This window comes from Macrosteles quadrilineatus, unplaced genomic scaffold (genome assembly GCF_028750875.1).
Source record: "Macrosteles quadrilineatus isolate MER2022 unplaced genomic scaffold, UCM_ALF_1.0 Scaffold_7__1_contigs__length_78375512, whole genome shotgun sequence".
Taxonomy (NCBI): domain Eukaryota; kingdom Metazoa; phylum Arthropoda; class Insecta; order Hemiptera; family Cicadellidae; genus Macrosteles; species Macrosteles quadrilineatus.
This window is the reverse complement of record NW_026542600.1, coordinates 72,929,654-72,955,385: the sequence shown is the minus strand read 5'-3', so window position 1 is coordinate 72,955,385 and position 25,732 is coordinate 72,929,654. Positions and strand designations below refer to the sequence as shown.

The 25,732-nt window shown below is 34.5% G+C and overlaps 2 protein-coding genes across 2 annotated transcripts in view; one reads left to right on the top strand and one right to left on the bottom strand.

The window, feature by feature from the left end:
* Positions 1-24,983, bottom strand: part of LOC128999157 (sterol carrier protein 2) — a 34,824-nt gene extending 9,841 nt beyond the window's left edge. Inside the window, exons 1-2 of the mRNA XM_054425528.1 lie at positions 24,835-24,983; positions 6,918-7,047 (exon numbers count right to left, since the gene is read on the bottom strand). Coding sequence (XP_054281503.1) covers positions 6,918-7,047; positions 24,835-24,885 — 181 coding nt within the window. The 5' untranslated portion in view covers positions 24,886-24,983. The remainder of the gene's footprint in view (positions 1-6,917; positions 7,048-24,834) is intronic.
* A 132-nt stretch (positions 24,984-25,115) lies between these two features.
* The window catches only part of LOC128999155 (nipped-B-like protein B), a 62,007-nt gene continuing 61,390 nt past the window's right edge, over positions 25,116-25,732 (top strand). The window contains exon 1 of the mRNA XM_054425527.1: positions 25,116-25,580. The gene's annotated coding sequence lies outside the window, so the exon portion shown is untranslated. The remainder of the gene's footprint in view (positions 25,581-25,732) is intronic.

Here is a 25,732-nt window from a genome sequence, read left to right as displayed (position 1 = left end):
CAATTAAGAGTGAGTTTTAATCTCGAGAGAAAAGTTTTTATTAAAATATTACTAACGGAAAACTATTGTAAAGATCAAACAGAATCCCTGTCAATGTCAGCTGGGCGCTCATATTTGGCGGGAAGAGAGACCAGCTGATTCCTGGCAACAGGTGATCAACAATCAGCTGTTGTCTCTGTCTCTCTCCCTCCCTCTCTCGCTACGCCATGTGTTATGTTGGGTCAGGTTTTTGTTTGTCTGCTTGTGTCACTCGCAACAAACATCTGGAATGCTGTTTATTGGCGCAATGTTCTGACTCAGTTTAGTTACTGATCCGATAGTTCAGTAAATTTGAGACTAATTTTCTTTATTTCTCCTACTTTTTATTTATTCTTTTTAATATATATATGGTTCATTTTTTATATTTGTGGACTAAAGACTACTGCCATACATTATAAACACTGCAATCCTAACAACCCATTTCAACAGTAACTAACAAAATAGGACATTAGTATACAGGGTGTGTGTGTTTTTTTTTTAACTTGCTTCTTTATTTATGTAAACACTGCAATAGATAGAAATATGCAGTTTGCAAGGTACCCCTTTTGACCATAAAAATGCTTTCAACTCTGCTAGCTCTTGCCGTTTTCGATCTGTACAGCCGTTTTAAAAAACGTGTTTTTCTTAAAAAAAAGGGTGGCGAAAATTTCCGATTTTGAACTGTCATAACTTTCGATATGATTGACGTAGAGATCTCTAGTTTGCGCTATTATTTTTTATGCCCTCACATTTGATATGGCAAAAGGAGTACCTTGCAGTTTAAAAAATTTAAGTTAAAGGGGGGGGGAGAAAGGGGGTGAATGGGAAGTTCACATTAAATTCACAACAATTGTGCCCCTACGTCAATAGACGATTCCCGCTAAATGCATATTTCTATATATTGCAGTTTTTACATAAATGAAGAAGCAAATTAAAAAAAAACACCCTGTATGTGAAAAAACGGCTAGTGAAAACGAATTTCTGAAGATAAAATAATTCAAGCTGTTTCAGCAGGACAAGCAATTGTAATGGAACATTTGATAAATATTACAAATAGGCCTAAACAAAATCTAGCATATCTGTTTGAAAAATTAAACATTTAAACCGTCAACATTTAAACCGGTAATAGTAGTATATATTCTGTGACTATAGCCTACATTCTACAGTATGGTTATCTCTTCTAAACAGTAAGATTGCGAACATGGTTTTTAAACATATAAATATGACTATCGACAATACCAGCTTAAGCTAGATGTTTACTAGGACAAAATTATACTGTAGTAGTCTACACGATGGAAAACAATAGTATCTTCTTCAAATAGGCCAGATGCTGGTCGGATGCATCGAAGGCTAGAGGGATTATCAGTTTTCAGGTCTAGTTGTGAATGATAACATTTCATTCTGTAAAACATCAAAATATTCCTACGCCGATGGTCCTTTTTATTAGCGAATTTCCCTATAGGGAAGTAGCTATTACCGTAGGTCTCATGGTAAGACTTAGGCCCGGGACCGATTTACTTTTTCATTTTGATGTCCCCAGAGGCCAAAAACACCATTCGTTCAAATTTTTATATATGTATATATATATATATATATATATATATATATATATATATATATGTGTGTCCGTGAACACGATAACTTGAGTAATTTTTATCCGATTTTGATGAAATTTGGTTTGAAGGTGTAAGGGGGGATAAACGAACGAGTTCGCGATCCAGCATGATCGGACCATGGGAACAGTGTTTTATGGGGGGTTTTATGGGGTAAAAATTGGTTTTTCTCACTTTTGACCCTCTAAATACAAAATTTCCCAATTTTTCTCCAAACCTTCTTAAAGAGCTTAAAAAAACAAACAATTCAGTATATCAAAGTGTTTTTGTACGGTTATTGGTTACGGAGAAAACTAAAAAAATGGTAAATTTAAAATTCCCATGTTATTCTTATGGAGAATATTGTAAAATGTTGTAGTTTGCTTGTTTATGGATATATTTTGATCAAACTTGGCAAATTTATTTATTTTATAGTAAGCTATCAATATTTTACTAAAAACACACTACTTTATTAGTTTCCTTGTAGCAGCAAACCTAGGTACTCGTACCTAATGTACCCAATGTTATTTAAATAGATCAATTAAAAAACCAATTCAGCCAAATGGAAATTCGCTTAGACGGCAGGTTTGCTGCGGCGGGGGTATTTTTAAACATGTTTCGTCATACTTCGGATTGCGGCAAAGTAGGATATTCAATATGTTGCTTGGCTGGCTGGAGTTTTTTTCCAAAGGACAATAAAGATTTAGCAAAGTCGAAGACATCAAATTTTACATTTATTTTCATATATGTAAAATTCGTCCGCTGATATTGCCAAAGGAAACAGCCCCAATCAGCAAACATACTAATGTCATATCCTAATAATTACTGTAGTTTTGGTCTATCATTGTGTCATTTTGTCTATTTTACCCCTTTATCAATATTTAGATTCTGTATATTGAAATGTAAGCGATTTTCAACGATTAATTTACCATAGTGTTGGAGTAATACAACATTGAGTCCAAATAACGGTAACCGCTGTTCTGGTACAAAAGCAAAATAAGAAGTACCCCACTTTGTGATCTAATTTACAAAGACAAGAATGTAGGAAATTTACGTGTTGTGGAATATTTATTTTCAAAATAGTGCGGTATGACGACAAATATAGTCCATCATACAATGAATTTTCAACTTATGATCATTTTCCGACCTCGGCATCAGCTCGGTGGATATACGGTCACACTACATCACTGACCCACAAACCTATAATCTCACTGGGACTGTTGCCTCGTTCTTCCCTTCCGAAGGGATTTTAAATATGAAACGAGTTTTCACTTTGGAATTCCTTTTCTCTACCCCTCACCAGTGGGGTTCTAGCAAATAACCATTCAAATTGAGAGCACAAATAAAAAAAATCGAGCCTCAACTGTTTATTTTACGTTTTTATGTACGTGCTTTGGGAACCTTAAAACATTATTGAAACACTAGTGATAGCCATTTCAATAAATAAAAAATTAACTAGAAGAACAAGAAGAAGAAAGATGTGCCTTGAAACAATCTAATGTTGGCACAGTGTTTACACATACACACAAAAAACAACGGCCAAATACCGTCTGTTATGTGGTTGACATACTGTTTATAAAAGAAAAAACTTAAAAAAGAGTTCATGAATCACACCATACGATTCTTCAAAAAATAAACTCCACTTCAGTAAAACGTTTGTCGTTTATACTACCAACGTTTACAGCCTATTTGCAGATTTAGCGTTATGTACTAGCAATATAATAACTATTAAAATATAATTTAGATCAGTAATCATAGGTAAGCTAATTTATTTCATGGAATAAGCAACAATCACGACGAAATTGAAAGAAAGCCTGGGGCCGTCACACAAGCTCATTTGATCACATTCTGAATACGTTTGGCTGTATAATTTAGCCAAAATATAAATATATGAAATAAAGTTATACCGGTAAATCATTTCTCCTTCTTAATTTCCAATAGGCCTACTACATACAGTTTACTGTCCTGTAATGATATACATGTCTGCTCTTCTGCATCCGCAGTTTGTGACGGATAGGCATCAAGCTTAAACTTATATAGGATTTGATTGTTTTCCAAATCACTAGACGCAATCCAAAACCGCGTTCGAACGCTTTATGCCAACATTTGTGTTTATGGTCGAAAAGGCTATACACTTTTTTATATGGCACAAGGTTGAGTGTCTCGAGTAAACAAAATAAATATTTAGAAACACTTACCAGTATATTTTGCGAAATTATAGGACATAAGGGTGTGTCCTAAATTTATGGTTATTTGCTATACAGCTATTATCCAACCTGGCTTTGCCAGTTCCACATACATTTTAGAAGGGACCCTCCTTATTAATACTTTATAGTATAAGTGTAATGTGGGACACACTGTTCTCTATCTTTTATTCTTCCGTTTAAATTCTCTCATGAACATCTTTCTACATTGTCTTTTGCTTCCTACTCATTAGTGTGGTGCAAGAGAACTCGCATGGGCATTTCCTAAACTAATTTCATTGTTTTGTCAAGGTCCAATAATGGTTTGTTCCCTGTAAACCGGTAACACTTGATTGGATTAAGCAATAAATCTAAATAAACTGGAATTTACAGGCGTAATTATTTGCATGATTTATTACAAGTTCCATAGGTGTAGCACAGATTTTAAATACAATATGAAAATGTTAGTATTACGCCTTAGAGTTAGCTTAAGCCCTGTGTATAAAGGTATGGTTTATTTAATATTCCATACGGCTTCCATTAAATTATAAGTAGGTAAACAGAAAAACGCATAGAAAAGTTCGCATATGTATAAAATTACCGATTATGATTCATAATATAATACTAAAATTATACTATGACAATATTAGTCACTTCATTAACCGTAAACATACTAAAAGGAGGTGGCCGCGAAAATATATTCATGAGACCTTGAAATTTCTGATGTATTTAAATTTCAAATGCCCTATTGATAGCGTGTCTACTGTCTACGGCTCGAGAAGCAGAGTAGAATGACAATCAGTTTTTATTTTAGGTACTCACAAAACTACTTTCATTTTATTCATTTATCACACAAGAAAATCCCAAAAAAGTATGCAAGTTTCAATGATCGAGATATATTAATGATCCAGCTTGATTCATCCAAACATTCTGCATAACGTGAAAAAATTCACATACACGTACTAAATAAATAATGACTTTTGTGATCCGTGTAAATGATTTGTTCAAAGAAATTTACGATTATTGCTAGTTGCGCAATATCGTAAAAGGGGAGAACAGTACAAAGGCATTTGCCAACTTCGTCATAATCCTGATTTAGTTTTTGAAAGACAGTGTTGAATGGTATTCTAGAGCATATTTATTTAGGAATCAGTTTAATTTATCAAGTTACATGAGGCCCATACGAACTTTAGAATAAAAAATACTTTAATACTTTTTAATGAAATGGCGACCATACAAAGTAGGTATTTTAAGCCAAGTATGAATGGAGATGAGTGTAGGATGAGTGGCGCGATCTTGTAGTCTTGTTGGTGACTAAGGTCGACATATTCCTTAGACACAGCTGTTAATTAATAGCCCATTCAGCTAAAAGCTACTAAGGGACCTACAGTTTATAGTCGAATCCGAACCACAGTTTTGCCTTGGTATTTACGAATTGGTCTAATTATCAGGATAGCACTGCGGATCGTTACTCACTAGTGCGGACGTTAATCCACACCAGGGAGTATCGCATCCACAATGCATGCCAATAAATATCCACAATTCGTGACCTCCTAGTAGCTGGATTACAGGACTCTAATATAATATAATATAATAACAATGGACAGAAAACTGTTTGCATTTTGAATAAATGTTAGGTGTAGTTTCTAGACACATTGTAAGTAAATGACGTATTTTTCTGATTTTAAACAGGTCCATCTGGATGTAATATTAAAGTAGTAGGTAATACCCGGTTCAGATTCGAAGGACCAAGTTAGTTAGGAGGAATGACTAACTGAATGAATGATTAACTTTCGAAAAACAAAGAGTTATTCGCTAGAACATAAAAGCTGGATATTAAATATTTATTTTAAATCACAATTTGCATCACTTATAAAGTCTATACACCTTTACCTCCTTACATAATTCTCCTTTCCTATATTTACAGAAAGGAATACACAAATGCGTTTACACGCGCAGGTAGCCAGCCTATAGGGTGAAACGGGGTAGCGGAATTTTATCCCCCTGAGCAAAACTGACGTCACAATCAAGGGGGTAAAATTCCGGCCGCGAACTTTTGAGTTGCACATAAGTTCAATAAATTTAAGGTGGAATTAAACGTATATTTTTTATGGTTGTGAATTTAATCAGAAAACATCAAATTATAAAACCTAGAGTGTACAGGCCAGAATTTTACCCCCAGACTTTTACCCCCTTCGTGAGGTCAGCTCAAAATGTACGGATTTGTACCCCCGGAATTTTACTACCTGGGGCCCGTTTCATAATAATAATAAGTTGTAACTTGTAACTTGTAATTTCCATATGATTTGCATTGGGCGATCAGCTGATTTACTAATAATATTAGTTTTTAGTTGATTATAAAATAGGCCCCTGGCCAGATATAGAAATTATTGAGAGTAATTGATTTTCTTCTTTCAGTTGTTAACTTATTCAATAATAAACAGTTTTCCAGTCACGGACACTCAAATTTAGTTGTCAAACAGTTCTAATCTAACCTAACCTAACCAACCAAACTTGCTGTAACATTTCGAAAATCTGTTTTATATTCACCACATTCATTTTCTACTATCCAAAGGAATTACTCGAATTGAAATTACATAGCATGATTCGTCTAGTGGGTGTAGTATTCCAGTCGCGGACACGGCTTCCATATTGGTTAGTTAGCAGATTTTGTGATGTCACGTTTCACCTGGGGGTGGTTTTCCAGGGGATAGTATTCCGCATCCCCGCTTAGGGTCCTACATCATAGTGACGTCAGCCCAGGGGGTAAAATTCCGCCGACCCGTGAAACTGCGAAACTAATGCTAACAGACGACTCATTGGGAAACCTCAACTGCCCAGTTGAACTCAAAAGTTCACCAATGTACACTTTTGACTCACTTTCACATCCGATAACGCTAGGCTCTCAAAAGAGTTCCATTTATCACGAACAAGTTTTAAACATTACTTCAGGATAGGCCAGAGAGTCGCGGGATTATGAGATTGCTAAAAGCCATTATTGATATACTGAACTTGAACGCACCCAGCGTCGGTTACCGAGGCCTTGTGCTATACCACTAGACCAACTCCCGAACCATACAGAACGGCTAAAACTATTTATGTGATAAGAACGATTAATCTTTACCGTATACATATCCAACAGTGGCTTGTTGGACATCGTCGATGTTTAGATGGGCGTCCTTCAGGGCTTTGGTGACGGCTTCCACAGCCATCTGAGGGTAATCGAAATCTTGCCTCCTCCCGGGCTTCTCGAACTGTCAACAAAAGAGTTTGATTAGTATTTCAACCACCATTGAGCACAGAAACCAGATGTCAATCTGCCAAAGGTCTTCCCGGCAGATTCTCTTTGGAATGTTTCCCTGTAAACAAGTCCCACGAACTTTGCGGGATGTGTGCCTCGGACTCACGACTGTTTTACACAGGTGCACTATGCACCTAGGCATGCGGCACTTTAAATGGCAGTTCATTTATAAAACCCAAAACACATGTATCGGCAATAATCCTACAAGAGATGAGTTCAATTCAATGGAAATGTACCCTCAGTGAAGCAAAACATGTTGACAAACATTTAACATCACTATATATAGTCAACCTGAAATGAGTTGTAAACCTATTTAATGAGTACTATTCTCGTTAATATTTAACGAGAATTTAAACTTAAGATTAAAGGAGAGAGAACGCTGTGTCCCACATTACACTTATGCTATAAAGTATTAGGCCCGGTTCACACGAACGACATACCTAGCAGACTAGGCTTGGACTAGGTAAGCACGACTGGATAGCGGACCACAGGATCACACCGGACACGAGCGACATGTCCACGGACTAGGTAAGATGTATGTGGAACTGGCAAAGCCAGATTGGATCATAGTTGTTCAAATAACCATAAATTTAGGACACACATTTGGTTATTTCCCCTTATGTCCTATAATTTCGCAAAAAATACTGGTAAGTGTTTCTAAATATTTTTTTTGTTTACTCGAGACACTTAATCTTGTGCCATATAAAAAAGGTTTATAGCCTTTTCGACCATAAACACAAATGTTGGCATAAAGCGTTCGATCGCGGCTAGTTTTGGATTGGATATATCCATGCAGTAAATAGTTCAATTATTTACATGTATTTAACAGGTTACTTTGAGTACATCAAGTACACAAAAAACGAACATATTTAGTTAAGTATGCATTATTACGAAATTATTTATCGGAGCAAGCGTATATCAATATGAATACTTAACTTCGGTATGTTCAATATTGAATCTAGGTCAGGCTCGATTGTTTAATGATGCAAAACCACCTTTGTTAACAATGTCGCATCATACCGTTGCAGACCTTGCTAATCAGACAATCAATTCATATTCACAACATAGTGTAAGTATAATTAAATCAAGCTTACAATAATAAATTATGTATTATTCAACTAATTAAATTTCATGTCGTAACAATTTAAAATTCAATTTTAAAAGTTATAAAGTTAAATAGTTTCGTGCCTACCCTTTTACAAAACAGTAAAATGTAAAAATCTTTAAGTAAAATATATTTTAAAATTACAAAGTAAGAAACACGTTAAACTATTTCTCTAGTGTTTAGCGTAGTCTTAAACCAATGAAACTACACGAACGCATAAAATAGTATTTATGTATACAGTGTTAAAAAAATCTGACCACAGGCCACTGCACTGACCCACAGGCTTTCAAAGTTGTCAACTTATTTTTATGGAGGACACATTTTATGTTATGCTTTATCACAATGATTATGAGATACAAATAAAAAAGTACTATATTTTGTTAACATAACAGGTTTTAATTCAATTTCCTTATATTAATAATGGAAGTTTGGTAAATGCACCAAAATTGTCCGTTGAATTACTTGGGGATTATTACAACATAACAGCAATGTTATGGGACATCGCGGTCGCGGACAACACTAGGTTTCTTCAATAGTTAACCGCATTTTGACAGTCTTAAAATGTCACATCAAACGTCAATCGCCTGGATAAAATCCAAACGACTATATCATTAATACAGTAGATCAATATTAGATGAGTGAACGAAATGAACGAATCTATGTATCGTGTATAGCGGAGTCGGAGAAAAGTTGTCCGCTTGTGTGTGTGTGTGTGTGTGTGTTCGCACCAAAAACTCAAGAACCGTTGCACTTATAATGTGTTCAAATTTTGCACAAATAATTATGACACCAGTGGGAAGACACCATTAAAATTCTAGACGATTCCGCTCAGTAGTAATTATAAAATACTTAAAAAACATTTTTAAATTTGTCCCATAAGAATAACATTAGGAGCTACCTTCTTCTTCTTTTTATTTGTTTACGTTTTGCGACGAACAGTTTTTTTGTCTACTTAAGACAGAGAGAACGACTTTTACTCTAAGCTCTTTCATTCATGGAGTAAACAGTTTGGCGTCTATGAATATATATAATTATAATTTCACAGCTTTCAGAATAATGTTATTTAAGCTAATTAAATTTCACAACTTTCAGATTAATAAATTGAACTTAACAATATTAGTCGGCAGTTATATACCGTTTATGTTCAGTATTAAAATTCACCTTTAAATTAAAAATATATATGTATGTATTTAGAACAAAGCAGCTTTTTACATTATTCAATTTAATGTTGGCATTGAATATTAAATATTCAAAGATGTTAGTGAAGAGGGGGGCAGGTCCACGACGTAGAGAGTGGTAAAGGAAGCGGAAAGGTGAGCAGTGAAAAGAAAGGAGTACGGAAACCCTTTATAACAGTTAAATTAATGTATCTGTAATACTTAGTCTATGGTAATACTTAAATGCTATGGAAATATAGGGAAACAGGTCTACGATGTAGGGAGTAGTGAAGTAGTGAAGGAAGTAGTCAAGGCGAGCATTCCGGAGTGTAGAACCCCTTTGTGATAGTTAGAATAATGTACAGTATCTGCAATTCTAAAAATGCTATTGGAAGGGAGGGAAACAGGTCCACGACGTAGGAAGTGGTGAAGGGAGTCAAGGTGAGGAGTCCGGAGTGTGGGAACACTTTGTGACAGTTAGATTAATGTATCTGCAATAATAAAATGCTATGAGAAGAGAGGGAAACAGGTACACGACTTAGGAAGTGGTGAAGGAAGTAGTCAAGGGGAACAGTCCAGAGTGTGGGAACTCATTGTGACAGTTAGATTAATGTACCTGCAATAATAACATTCTATGGGAAGGGAGGGAATCAGGTCCACGACGTAGGTAGTGGTGAAGGAAGTAGTCAAGGCTAGCAGTCCTGAGTGTGGGAGCCCTTTGTGGCAGTTAGATTAATGTACCTGCAATACTAAAATGCTATGGGAAGGGAGGGAAACATCTCCACGACGTAGGAAGTGATAAAGGAAGTAGTCAATGTGAGAAATGCAGAGTGTGGGAACCATTTGGTGACAGTTAGATATATGTATCTGCAATGAAACAGTTGCAATACTAAAATGCTTTGCCCTGTTTAACTTTAGATGACCCCGTTTAATTTTCAAGATGACCTCGTTCGCATGGCTCAATCACGTCCTGGTTGAAGTTCGTTCGCTACGCTCACTTACCTTTAGGTTGGAGCCCGTTCACTGCGCTCACTTGCCTTCAGGTTAGCTCGTTCACTACGCTAACTCGCCTCAGGGTTGAAGTTTGTTCGCTACGCTCACTCACCTTTTGGTTGCAAATTAGTAAAAGAAATAATAGTGCTGCACCCTGTTGGTAATCCTTGTAACTTTAATGCTATTGAACATCATAGAACAGAACCAACTTGTTTAATTGAAACAGCTGTTAAGATTCATTAATTCCATTTCTCATAAGGTTAACATGGGAAACTCCAGAGCCACTGGGGCGGACCCCAGAGGTCGGAGGGTAAAATCCTTTCTTAGTGAGCGTCTACTACCCAAAAGGAAGATGCCTGCCAAGTTTCAGGTTCCTAGGTCTTATGGTTTCTGAGATTTCGTGATGAGTGAGTGAATGACTGAATGAGTCAGTGGTACGATATTTTTTGGAGATTCCTTACACTGTGCTTTGGCAATTTATTTAAGTTAAATTAGTTCAGTTTGGCTTAGTTTTGTTTATGATAGGCCTCATAACAAATATGGAAATAGGCTTCATTTAATCAAAAGACGTTTTGTACAGGAACGATGGATTTACCTCCAATCGATAACTGTTGGAAATCCATTATGTATATTACCAAAGACTTTGGTTAATTAATGGACGAGAAGTTAGGATTGTTGTTGACTGAGATTTGGTTGATTTGCCCATACAAATAACATTATTGTGTTCACCAGTGACACCGGTAAGTAGGCTAGGTGTGGGTGGACTCTTTCATTATTGCGCTCATGTTCACTCATCCCGTTACGCGCAGAATAAGCGTACTACTAGTATAACTATTACATGATTACTAGTAATAAATAAATAAGAATTGAATCTGTTATTTTTATTTATTCGTGATAGTAAAATTATAGTTAATGGAAAAGCTAACGCATTTTAATTCCTGGAATTGGCCATCATGCAATCGGGTAGGTGTAGCGGATTTTTACCCCTGGAATTCTGGAATTTTACCCCCTGGCCAGATATATAACTTAGTGAGAATGATTAATTATCTTCATTCTGTTTTAATTTAATAGTAAACATTTTATTATTAAGTAGCCTATTTGTAACATCAACTAATTGAACAGGTTTTTGATTTTAATTTTGAGATTCGAGTATCACGATTCGATGTTTTAAGCCGACTGTTGATTAATATGACAAATAAACAAACATCAGAATGGTAACTGATTCGAAGATTTCTTTAACCATTTATTATACAACCGTGGTAAAACAATGTTTTCGTTTGTATTTTAACAATGACAAAATATGCCTTATTGTTTCTTTACGAAGAAATGTTCACCCAATTATCATTTAAATGAGCTACTCAGTTTATTTTACATACTTATTAACCAAAAGTTGGCCCCAAACGCAAATCCCGAACATCAAAATAAAACAGCGAAGTCTGTTTACTTAGTTGAGATTACAAAATAAATAAATAAAGATAGGCTACTAAATAATGAAATGTTTACAATTAATTAAAAACAGAAATACGAAAATCAATCAATCAATGCATTTGCATTAATTTGCATCATCATTTAAAACATTGAGTGGAAAAAAAATATTGTTTCATTACAGATATTGTAATTGATCTTAGAAACAAAAGTGAATTGTGTGCAGCTTAATTTTGTGATTTTCTGCATAGTCAAATTAAAGCAGTGTTGTAAAAACACAACTACTGAAGGAGGTTTCTGTAAATGTAAAAAAGCGAATGTGAAGTAATTGATAGAAGAAAATATATAAGTAGTAGCTACCTCTGGACAGAATAAAAGTGGTTATATTTGAAATTTAGTTTGTAAATAAAATAAAAATGTAAACATTGAGTCAGTTAAATTTTTAAAACTGTACCAGTACATATATATCTATATAAGTTTTTAAAGCCTATAAAAATCCTGATCCAAACATTTGTTTATCAGTTCAAATTTGTAAACAAAAAGCTACCATATCAAAATTATTCCAAATCATTTAGGCTATACATTGCAATGATCCTTTTGTTTCCTTGAAAATAAGTATATTTTCAAATTTTTTTAAAAACTATTCTCATAAGCATAACACTTTAGAATCTTGGGAGCAGAACCTGTACCTCTTAACCTCTGCTGTTTCAACTGTCAAATTATAGTATTTACAGCTGACTTCAATTAATATTTTTAACTATTTACATTCTTCTAAAATGTAAACATTGAAACTTTGGAAGCCCATGGGTCGTAGCCCAAGGGAAATATGATAACAGGAATAGGACTATATGTTAACCAGGTATATAAGCTACCTTTAAACAAAAACTTTATTTCAATCAGTTCAGTGGTTCTTGCATTATAAAGTAGCAGACAGACACACAAACACACACCATCTCATTTTTATAAATTAGTATAGATTGGTTTCTTTTAGCTCTATAGTTGCAAATAATGTTGTACATTATAAATAACAAAGTCTTTCTTCTCTACAAACACCAAACATCTCAAGCACAATAAAACCATACATTACAGAATAATGGATTCGTTTGTATCTGCCATTTCTAAGATGTGGAAAGGCAGAAAAATAGCTTTTATATATTCTTAACCATAAATTTCCTAACTACGTTTTGTGTTACAACAAGTATAAAAACCGTGGAAATTTTAAATACATTTTATGACAAACTCCTCCAAAATGAAACTAATCATGTAATACATTTTCCCGTATTACTTAAGATTTTAGTAATTTTCCCTCGCACAAAACATATCAATACAACGATAGCAATTTTGTTTAGTTATATATACACAGTGTTTTTAGTTTATATTCGAATAAATACAATAACATGTAATACTTATGTACAACCTTAGTGTATAAATATATAGGCTATTGTATTGTACCTGTTGTATTTGAAAAGAACAATAAAGAATTTTTCAAATTCAAAAATAATAAAAAAAAATTGTATGAATAGTCTATACGTTATAGATATTCACATTTAGCCCTATACGTTTACACATTTCCACATCTTTCACAGCGGTTATGGCCTGGTAGGATACGACTTCTCCGTTTGCTCGTCACGGTATTTTACTTCCTTTCGTCAAGGTCAACAACATCTAGCCACTAGCCACTAGCTAGCCTCCAATGTGGGTTGAAGTCGACTTCTAAAACTATATTTTATTCTTTTAGCGAATTTCCTATATAGGGAATAAGCTATTACCGTAGGTCTCATGGTAAGACCTGGAGCAGGGACCGATTTACTTTTTCGTTTTGAGGGCCCCAGAGGCCAAAAACACCATCCGTTCAAATTCACATATATATATATATATATATATATGTGTGTGTGTGTGTGTGTGTGTGTGTGTCCGTTAGCACGATAACTCGAACAAAAATCATCCGATTTTGATGAAATTTGGTATAAACGTGTAAACCTACATTTATTCGAACGAGTTCGCGAACCAGATCGAACCATAGGAACGGGGTTTTATGGGGTAAAAATGGGTTAATGTATCTATAATCTATGTATCTATAATCTATAAATATTTACATAATGGGGGTAAATGGGTTTTCCCATTTTTGACCCTAAAAACTTAAAATTTAGCATTTTCTTTCTAAACCATTTTGTAGAGCTTAAAAAAAACAAATAATTTAGTATATTGAAGTGTTATTATGCGCCTAATGGTTACAGAGAAAATTTCAAAAAACTTTACATTTAAAATTCCCATGTTATTCTAATGGAGAATAAGTAAACTGTTGTAGTTTGCTTGTTTATGAACATATTTGGACCAATTTTGGAAAATGCATTCATTTCATACTAAACTATTACATTTTACCAAAAAATATAGGCCTACCTTTTTACCCTCCCTGTTGCAGCAAACGTAAGTACTCGTTAAACTAATGTTATTTAAATAGGGAATAAATGTGATATTTTTAAGGAGACATTTTTGTGTAAATCCAGTCAGGCTAATGGAAATTCGCTTAGTCTGCAGGTTTGCTGCGGCCGGGGTATTTATATAGTACCACATCCTACCATTTTTTCACACAACGTATTAATAATGTCGATTGCTGTGTCATTGCCGCTTCTTTTATGTGTCTAAATGTAAAACTCCTTTGTGGCCTCATGAGTTCAATAGAAAAAAATACATATATGACAAACTAAGTCGCCGAAATATGGGAGCCAGTTCATGATCAATGTGATTCCTAGAGGTTTTTACTAACGATGTTCCGTATGTTGACAAAAGAATACATGACGAATAGACCCATGTCGATGTTTAAGACTACTTCATTTTGTATTGGCATTGAATGTAGTGTTATATATTCAATGTTATTTGTAAGAAACTCTTACAGTTTTGTTAATATTGATTTAGATACATACAGAATGTTTTTATTTGATACACGAGTAAACTATACATTGGTAACTTTAGAACTACCTCATGGTTGACGCGGTTGGTTGGTTGTTCTAATTAGGCCCAATTAGGTAAATCCTCAATGCTATTGTAATTATGTTGATAAGTTTTCAGTTCATCCTGGATTGAATTAATTATTTTTTATGATTGCCTTGACGATTTATTGTAGATTTACCAGCTGTCGTGGTATCTCTTTTTGACAATGTTGAATTTGTACCATTGACGATGCTCACAATGTGCATAACAGATCGATATAATCAACATTTCTTGTAAATATCTTATCATTTTTCAAAAGCTGATCTTGTTTTTTAGTGTTTTCTACAAATAGCCTTACTCATAGCCGCATTAGGTTGTCCATAATAACGATAAAAGAAAATTAGTTCTATTTCTTCTCCTTGGTGGATTCGTCTGTGTGTTCTATGACTTCCTATGTTTCCATTGTTTGCAAATCGGCTCTTTCAATGATTACTAAACATGCAGCACAGTGTTAATTCAGTTTTCTTTTTAGTATATATATTTATCCAGGCTCTCTCGCTTTTTTACATTGTAATAACTACGCCATTACGCCGACCCAAATTCAAATAGTAAATATTTCATTTCAACCAAGTAAGTAAATGTTTGTAGCAAACTGTTAAATTAGCAAACTTATTGACTGTTTATACATTTAACCATTGACTATTTTTAACATATGTTCTTCTTATCACTTTTAATTTCTAACAACAGCTGGAGTTTCATAACAATGTTTGTTTCCCATGTTAATCTTATGGAGAAATACGAAACTTTAAATGGTCCCAGGGCCTCACTCTCTAATTATTTCCCTAAAAAGAAAGTTTCCTGCACAACTTCAAGTTACGCTCTTTCCAATGACACCAAAAACATGTCAATCGGGTTAGTAGTTTCGGAGGAGTAATTGTCACAAATAACCTGCTTGCGTATTAAATAAGTATAGATACAGGATGATCAACTTTATTGTGCAACTATTTGTATTTCAAAAACTATGTCATTTACAAAAAATCTAAAAAAGGAAATTCGTCAATTCGTAATACATGCCCTTGAAAAGGGGGTAGTCCCCAACTATAACTATTCCCGACTCATTGTTTCTGAGATACAGTACTAATAATGACACTGTAGATTCGTTACAGCACAGATAGTATACCATGAAAATATGGAATGGTTAAATTTATCATAAATAACAAAATAATAAAATTTTATTCGTAAGGTCAACAATACCCTGGAGTTGTATCGTTTAGTTGTACGGTACAGCAGATGTATGACAACGGTACATTCGAGAGCGTCTTCAGCGCTTCAAGGACATGTACAAATCTTGCCGCAATCACAATTACTACTGGCTAAACCACAGGTTACTGTCGTATTCTTCTCTCTTGGAGTCTAGTGAAAACGTCAACAATAAGCTTACTATACTATAGTATATGGAGAAAGTAATGTTTTCGTCAAAATTTTCGAGTTTGAGTTTTGAGTGGATATATTCGTCAAAAAAGTGGTTTTCGAAGTGATGTCTGTGTGTGTGTGTGTTTGTGTGTCTGGATGTGTACAGAGCTAGGGACTAGGCCTACACCTGTAGTTCGATTTCGATGAAATTTGGTATGTAGGTTCCAATCCATGGTATCTCCAGGCGTTTTTTTTCATTTTTTTGAAATTATGATTTTTTATGGGGATTTGTCCATAAAAACCCATAAAAAAACCGGACAAACGGATTTTCTCGAAAATGGCCCGAACGATTTTGATAAAAATTTAGTATGTTGTAGCCCTTTAAGTTCTGAACAAAATGGTACAAATCCCATTTCTGTAAAAATTACGGTTAAAATGTTATTGTAAATAATGTTATTTTCCCATAAAAATACCATAAAATAACGGAAAATCGGATTTTCACAAAAATGACCCGAACGATTTTGATAAAAATGTAGTATGTAGTCCTTTAAATTCTGAACAAAATTGTAGGCCTACTAATCCCATTTCCGTATATTTACTCTCACCGCTTACACATGATAAAGTTTGTTGACAAACTTATGGGAGAAAGTACAGTATGTGTCAGAATGCTGATACCATTTATTTTTGTTATGTTTGCAATCGTGTTATGTGTCGGGCGAAACCACGCAGGGCGTAGATCATATTCTAATCATTCTATCTTCGTGTCTAGTATGTCGTGCCAGATGCGACCCGTCCCGTTTAAGTGACCTAGTCAGTAAAGTAAGTTATCAATAACGGAATATAAGATTTTGTACAATATAGTATTAACTTTTATCCTTCAAAAATTAAACTAAATTTCACACTAAAAGAATTTAAGTAATTGGCTGTAATGTAATGCATATTAAAATACTCTCGCAGCAAACCTGCAGACTAAATGAATTCTTGATTGAATTTTTGCTACAACATTTGCACACACACATTTGAACATTTGCATTGGCTTCAGTATGTCAGATTGTTTTCTTGTTTAAATAACATTAAAGAACATAACACTATAAACAAGGAGTGTAACAGGACGCTCATAGTACCCAAATATAAGAAAATCATAATTCAGTAGTTTGCACTTAAAACAGTATGTTAAATCTCCAATTCTTCAAATTGTCTGTTTATTAGCTTGCTTATCTTTTTCACAAGAAACATGAATTTCATTTAGGCCTACAATGTGCCAGTAATTAAGGGTTATTATCATTTTAAAGCTTATTTGATGTGGAAGTTTTTTCAACCTTCCGTTGAAATCTGCAACCAAGACATAAGGCTCTCTCTTTTATTCTTGTTTGGTTATTTACAGAATTCTTTTCTTCGTTGAAAATTTCAACTTTTACGATGAGAATTAAGTAGAATCTCATTCAACACCCGATGTGTGTGTAGTACTCTTACTATAAATGTTGTAAGAATTTCTAAAATGGCTTTTATCTTAACAATAAATGTCATTCTTACATAGTATTATACTTTAAACATGTTAATTTATCTTTTATCCTCTTACGGTTTGAGTTGGGAACCTCAAATAGGCTTCATTCAATCACCGTTATCATGTAGTTTGAACAACAATTTGGTTTAATCTTTGGGGACGTCAAAATTTAAAAAAAAATCGGCCCTGGATCCGGGTCTTACCATGAGACCTACGGTGATAGCTTATTCCCTACATGTGAATTTCTACAATCCAAGACTTGAATGTTGAGCTACTGACAGAGTGATATTTCCAATTAATTAATACGATTAATAACTCAACGTTATGTGTATGCAATTTTATTTATTTCTTTTACTACTTTTAGCAAAGAATTGTTTTCGTAACGTTTACAACAACTGCTATGCGTATTTTTCTGTTAACGTGTTAGCAAAATTATTATCTCGATATTCGAAAGTGCCGTAGCAAGTATGTTGCCTGTTTTCAACAAACGTCCTAGGCCTAGTTGTTGAAGTTAAAGATTCTGCTACATACTACCCAGCATGTCAGAGTCGATAACATATCTCTTATCGTTAGCACTTTATCATACGTAAACAAGTATGAGTCAAATGTCATTCTATGTCTCTTCATACTTAACATAACATTGATGAGAAACACTTCTACATGTAGGTGATTGACTTTGGCTAATGACTTCCATCAACTTAAATGGTGTTGGCAGAAGGAAGTACGATTGTTTTCTTTAGTCCAAAATTGCGACTAGCTTCAAATAATGTTTAAAGCTGACATGTTTCGTTGCAATGCAACATCGTCGGAGCTTTACGTCAAAAACATCAAAATAATTGACACATATAAGTACATACACACGACACGGGACACGGAACATTTAGACACGAAATAACACGATAGCGCTATGACACGGATTGCTGATAGTGAGATACCTACAACCGCTGCCGCGCCGTGTCATGATAGCGCTATCGTGTTATTAAAATAATATAATAATAACATTATTAATATAATATATCCAATCAGGCTAATTCTCTTAGTCTGCAGATTTGCTGCGGCGGGGGTATTTAATTTCCACCGTCATTATGAGGCCTGCAACAACGCGTCAATATGGTGGTCATGGTGTTTTATCTCTACAAAACGGTTTAGGAAGAAATTGCAAAATGGAAAAACTATTTTAATCCCATAAAAACCTGTTCCCATAGTCCAATCAGACTGGTTCGCGAACTCGTTCGAACAAACGTAGCTTTAAACTCTTGTACAAAATGTACGGTATTCGCTGGACCATTTTTACTCGAGTTGTGCAATTTGAACGGATGACATTTTTGACCTCAGAGGATATCAAAAAGAAGTTTTATCGGATTTTCAATCTAGTTTTTACGCTAAATATAGCACAGCCACTGCTTTGTTGATAATTACAGATGACATCCGCCGTGCAATGATGGATAATAGACGTGCCACAATTTTAACCCTCTTTGACTTAACAAAGGACTGTGTATACCATATTTTACTCTTTTACTCAATTCAAGGTGATTGGGACTGGATTGAGTCCTCTTTATCTGATCGTCAGCGGTGTGTTAAAGTAGGTGACAAATTAATGTTCTACTTGGGAGCAGTTCCAAAAGGATCTGTTCTTGGCCCACTACTGTTCTCAATTTTCATCAATTCTGTTCAATTTTCATCACAAAACATATCATTGAGTTATGCTGACTACTAACAGATTTACTACCACTTCAATGTAGACGAGATGGATACTGCTGTGCGACTCATGAACATTGACATTGAATCAACAAATCACTAGGCCACTAACAACGGACTTAAACTTAACATTGACAAAACTAAAGCAATGATTGTTGGCTAACCAAGACTAATGACAAAAATCATCTTAATCACTGCACCACGACAGCGAGAATGTAGTTTTTAAGGATTAGTACTTTATTTCATCATCATGTTTATAATATGATACTTTAGATTATTTCATTTTATTGATATAAGTGAATAGTTTTATTTATGTTTTAGAGCTTAAGTGGTAGAGAGGACTTGCAAGTCCTAAATACATTTTTTATCTAATTTCAAATTGGTCCCGGGCTTGGTCCTACCATGAGGCATCTACGGCAATACTTTAAAATACTGACCTTATTCCCTACATGGGAAATTCTAATTCGCACTTTTCTGATATTAAATTTAATCGCCAAATTAAATTTGTCAATTGCATGATTACGAGTGGCAATATTCATTAAATGGAGTGGAGCCACTGGTGAAAAAATAGGCAAATGACAAAGCTTTACTTCTGATATCTTGCAGACGTTTCTTATATTTGAAACGTCAATATTTCGAAAATTGTAGGAAATAATTATCACAACCCAGACACTCAGCCGGTTTTCGGCTGTCGGAGGCGTCACGAATAGTTCACTAACTATCGGCCATTTACATTTTTACAACTACCTAAATAACTCATGTTAGTGTAGAAATAATCACGTACTTCGGATCATATTTGTAACAGAATTGTAGCTAGATTATGACGTAATGTTTTGCTAACGTAATGACATTTCTCACCTCCCTCACTAACGCAAGAAATGTAGAGTCAGTGCAAAGTAAGCAACCGGAAGATGTCACAACCATCTCTAGAGTAAGAGTTATTTGGAAACTGCTGCGTCATAGAAAGGGTCGAGACTACTTCATGATCAGCATAAAGGACATACTGGATGTTTTAGAACAATATACGTCACAATGTCGATATTGTAGCACAACGGATTGAGTTATCAAATAATTAAATAACTTACGTCATCAATCCATAAAGCAACATAGAAACAGATTCAACCTTACAGTGGAGCTGAGGATGACCTGATGGTTGAAACGCGTACTCCACAGAAATTTATGGATTGATGAAGTAAGTTATTTAATTAGTATACGTCACGCACATGTAATTTCAAAGTCTGAGACCGTATGGAATCAAACATATCGGACCAGGCCCAGTTACCCGGCAGTCTGAAAGTAAATTTATAGCGATTTGTATCTCACTATGAGTCTCAAATCATCTCGAAAGCTGTTCGACTAAACAAATGAGTTAGGTTCAATGATGTTCAGCAGAATTAAAAATTTACAAGGTTGAACTACAAGGTGCTATTCTACTGAGGTAACTAAGGTGCCATTAAGGTATTATTCTTTGTTTGTTTGTCCAGATTATTCCAGGGATAATCTAATAAAATACAAATTTTCGAGAGAATTCAATAATAATACATACTACACTTTAAGCTATTACTTAAGCAACATAACTGGATATCAGTGTACAACGCAACAACAATGAATGACAAATTTTCCAATTTTGAAAGCCAGTTACGCCACATATTTGAGACAGCATTTCCATTGATAAGAAAGAAAGGAAAAGCAAAGTTCGCGTAGTTTTAGACAAAGAAATGAGACAAAAAAGGACAGAAATTATTGACCTATACAACCGAACAAAAGATCTTCCCTCCGAACATTACATGAGGCAATATTATCTAAGAATAAAATCCAATTTTAAACAGAAAATAAAAGCAAGGCTATATGGGATACAATTAATTAATAAAAATAAAAATGGAACACACAAACAAGGAACCCCACCTCCTTGATGAGAAAGGTTATTTAATTAGATCCATAAATAAGTAGCCGGTCGGTTTAATAATTTCTTTGTTGAGATTGGCAGCCAGTCAAATAAAAAAGGTTCATAGCAGCTGTACAAGTTATGTGTCAAATTACCTTTTCCTTTCCCCAAAACTGAAAAAGAAGTCGCAACTGAGATAAGGTTGATGAAAATTAAGAGTTCAGCCAGCACAGATGAAATATCCCCAAGGCTATTAAATGAAATAGGCGATGTAATCTTGACACCTCTGACTCATTTAATTATCTCGTCCTTTATTTCTGGTCAGTTTCCCGTCTCTCTGTTGTTAAGCCTATATATAAAAAGGGGTATGATCGTCAGTGCGATAACTACAGCGAAGAGCCGATCGAACAACGCAACGAACTCCGACGCACGCCCCGACGTAGCCATAGATATACAGGGTGTCCATAAAAAACGTTTCAGGACTTTGGGAAATGAATCCCCTTACTAAAAGGAAGAGAAAAGTGTATGGGAAGGTATGTCCGAAAATGCATATTTACCCAGATATCCGCCATTTTGTTTTTTATACAAACATATTTTTATCTGTGAAGCTTTTCATTCGATGATTATGAAATTTGGTAAACCCGTTAACATACACAAGACCTATAATAGAAAAAATAATAAAGTGGTTCCGATTGTAAATTTCAAAATGGCGGCCGTTTGAATTCTTCTAACTTAAATTACTCAAAAACGGCTAATTTTATGAAAAAATGTCTAGAATACTTTCTTTAGAATTTTTAACTCCCTATCAAACAATACCAAAGTCAAAAAGATCGGACAAAAGATAACTGAAATATAACGTTTTTTGTGTAAAGATAAGGCAAAAATTAAGGGTTCCCCAACTAACTTTGTCTTATTTTTGTCTTATTTGAGATATGTCTTCATCTATGGTAATACATCGATGGTCGACGACGGACACGAGGCAGAGACATGTATTGGCGGGATGTGCCTTCCCTTACCACAATAATTATTATTTTGGACGAGCAAAATTTAAATAATAAAAGGCAACATTTCATAAACTACAACTAGCCTAACAATTTTCGTAGATTTGTATGAGTAAATTAAAGAGGTTTTAAATTGCATGCCAATATAAATCATGTCATAAATGCCTCTCCAAAAATTCAAGACAACTAATTTATTGAATTTATTTAAATACGGTATACACAATTTGTTCAAGAAATTACAACGATGACATGCTATATGACATTTAAAATGCAAGAAATAAATAAAGTCACAAAATAATGCTAGAAATAACAAGAGTGAAAACTTGACATATTCCTTTTTTACCAAGCGGCAATGACATTTGACATAAGATAGGGTGAAAGGAACAATTTTGTTCTACGAACGTTTAAACATTCACAAAATGCTTTCACGTCTATGAAATTTGTATATAATAAATTGAAAATTTCTATAAGTATTCGATAACGTTCCTAAATTAAATAGGCACCCCCAAGAGAGGACTACTGAAATGTATTCAAGGACATTTAAAGTGGAGAGAATGGGTCTTTCCCGTTGCGTCTCCCGAACGCCGAACTGCTCAGTGATGCAGAAGTGACGAGGGTTAATACCTTATATTTTAAAATGGTATCAATTAGTTTAATCTGTGAAGCAGTAAAGGTAAGGTTTAGTTGGGTTAGTTTAGGTCATTCAAGATTAAGTTCAAGCCATCTCAAAGAGTCGGTAAGCTGAATAAACAAATATTCATTAAATGTTAATTTATAATTCGAAACGTAGGTATCATGTCTGCAATGAAATGAGTTTAAAATTAACGTAATTCCAGTACTTATTGTCTACCATGCTCAATTGGGCACACGCCTTTACCACAATTCGTTGCTTTTGTAAATTCCAATTCGGCTATCAAAACTGTCAGATTATACCAGATAGCCTGCTCGTCGCTGGGGAGACGCGGCGTTCGAAAGACGGGATCGTTCTTCCCTCCCCAAATCCCATAATTCTTCCTCCCCTCGGTCCATTCACAGACACGACCCTTGTTACAGGAAGCACCCTAATATCACATCAGAGGCCGACAGGTACCATGGCAAGAGTCTATTATATAACATTATCTTCCTGCACCGGCAGACCCTTCTCCTAACCTGTTCTACTGCCATTCGCCTCTGCAAGTGAAAGTGTCCACATGCTGCCTACCTGCTTCTGGCTGAGGAGGCGATAAAAGCATCTTATCCTTGTGCTACAAATACCGAAACAAATATTTACGATATCGTAATTGAATTGTTAATACCAGAGGCAGGCAAGATGTTTTGGTAAATAGATTTTGATTTGTGTGATTAACAAAACCCACAGTTCTGATTTTTAGCGAATTTCCCATATAGGGAATAAGCTATTACCGCAGTACTCATGGTAAGACCTGGACCCGGGACCGATTTACTTTTTAGTTTTAAGGTCGCTAAGTAGAGCCCAAAACCACCAACCGTTCAAATTCATATAAAACTTTTTGGTGTAAGTACAAAGTAAATTAAGTGTGATGATGCATATAAGAGGTTCCATGTCTAAAAATTGGCTTCCCAAAGAATTATTTTCAGTTTTTAAATAATAACTATGTTTTTAAGCTTAATAGACATATTTCTCAATTACCTATTATGGAATTTGAGTAGGCCTAGATAACGTTATTTTCGTGTTCTACATTAAATTTTTAATAAAAATAACAGAAAACAATGGAGGATTGGTTTAGGTCCTAGAATCCTAGACAAACAAACTTGATGTTTCTTTGATTTCATTTAACTTTGATTTAACTAGGCTAAACACGCCTTATTTTAAGAAATCAATAATCAATTAGCGATATAGTTTGTTGGAATTTCGTTTACGATAGTTTTTTTCCCTTATTGGACTATGTAGGCTACTTTGATCCTGTCCTGTGTTGATGATTCTGAATGATTTGTCTGCGAGTTAAAAAAATGAAAATCTTACACCTACCTACATCCAATAGGCAACGCCAATACAATGAACATCATCCTCGACTGTGGTTACTACTACAATACAAGTACAATAGTATTAGGCCCTAATACAGTACCTAATGCTGTAATGTCAAATCAGGGGCCCATTTCATAACAAAGCTTATAATTTCCATTAGATTTGCATTGGGCGATCAGCTGATTTACTAATATTAGTTTGTACTTGTACTGAATGGCTAAATAAATCATTTATCATTTACTTTATTATGAAAAGGGCCCCATATGGTTAAACTATTTTATTACCTATTTGTATTATACTAGATAGATAAACAGTTCTAGGGGTAGCTTACTCTATGGCTGATTTCTGATTTCTTAAAACAACCTTAAATTAACCATTATTGCCAATCGCACTGCAGTTAGCAATAATCGTAAAACTAAAAATTACTTTTCAATTATGCGCATAAACAAACAAATAAATATGTTTTTTCATTGACCTATGCATCAGGTGCCTAATGACGCATTAATTCATTAACATTTAATGGAACTAAGCATAGGCTACGATTTTTATCAGTCTATCGGTGGGGCATTGAAGAACGAATGTGTGAAAAATTACCCTCAGTTTCTCTTTGATAAATAATTATATTTACGGAAAATTTTACTTACTTTAGTCATGCCGACTCCAATAACATACACTTTGGGGTGCGTTCCAACCATTTTAAAATTTCCTAAAAGAATTGATAACACAAAATAACGCGAAACTATAACGATCACTGCCCGTGACGAGTGCTAAACATCGACTGACCGAAACCGAACTGAACGAAAAACGAATAGAAGAACGAACGAACTGAACTGAGCTGTGATTTACCAAGTTGTGTTGTTTGGAGTTTTGATGGGAACGAATGGCAGCACTGTCAGACCTGTTTGTCGTTTGGAGACTATTTTCATATGATACTATGTATTCATCCGCTACGTTATCTAAAATTTCCTATTTATATTCAAATAAGGATCTTAATTTTGACTTGGATAACATTATTATATTATATAAATTGTTGTTTGTTCAAACAATCTACAATTAATCAGCTTTATACCTAAATAACCCCTAGCCTCATTGCGGGACTACTTTATTGGATCCAATATTCCCCAATAATAATGGCCAGATATTGAGGAGTTTGGCGCGTCTCCTTGGGCCTTAGTTTATTATCAGAGAACATGAAGAAAGTGTAAATTATAAATCAAGCCAAGTACCTGTTGAATTTAAAACCAGTTTCAAGTGCCAGCAAAAATTTTGTATATACTTTTCCCGGATGTTCTGTGTGTGAATTGTGCATGTGTTTAGTGTCAGATTGCAAAACGCAATCATAGGCTAGCATAGCAGCCATCAAGGATGTATTCTTATAACAATAATAAACGTAAGCTAAATTTCACATTCTTTGAGTAAAATTTAAGAGGTTCTCTCTATCAATCCATATATTGATGGTATTACAAATAACTATCCTTAAATTTTTGTAGATCCTTTGTGATACACATGGCTCTGAATATAGCTTTCAGCTGTAAGTAGGTT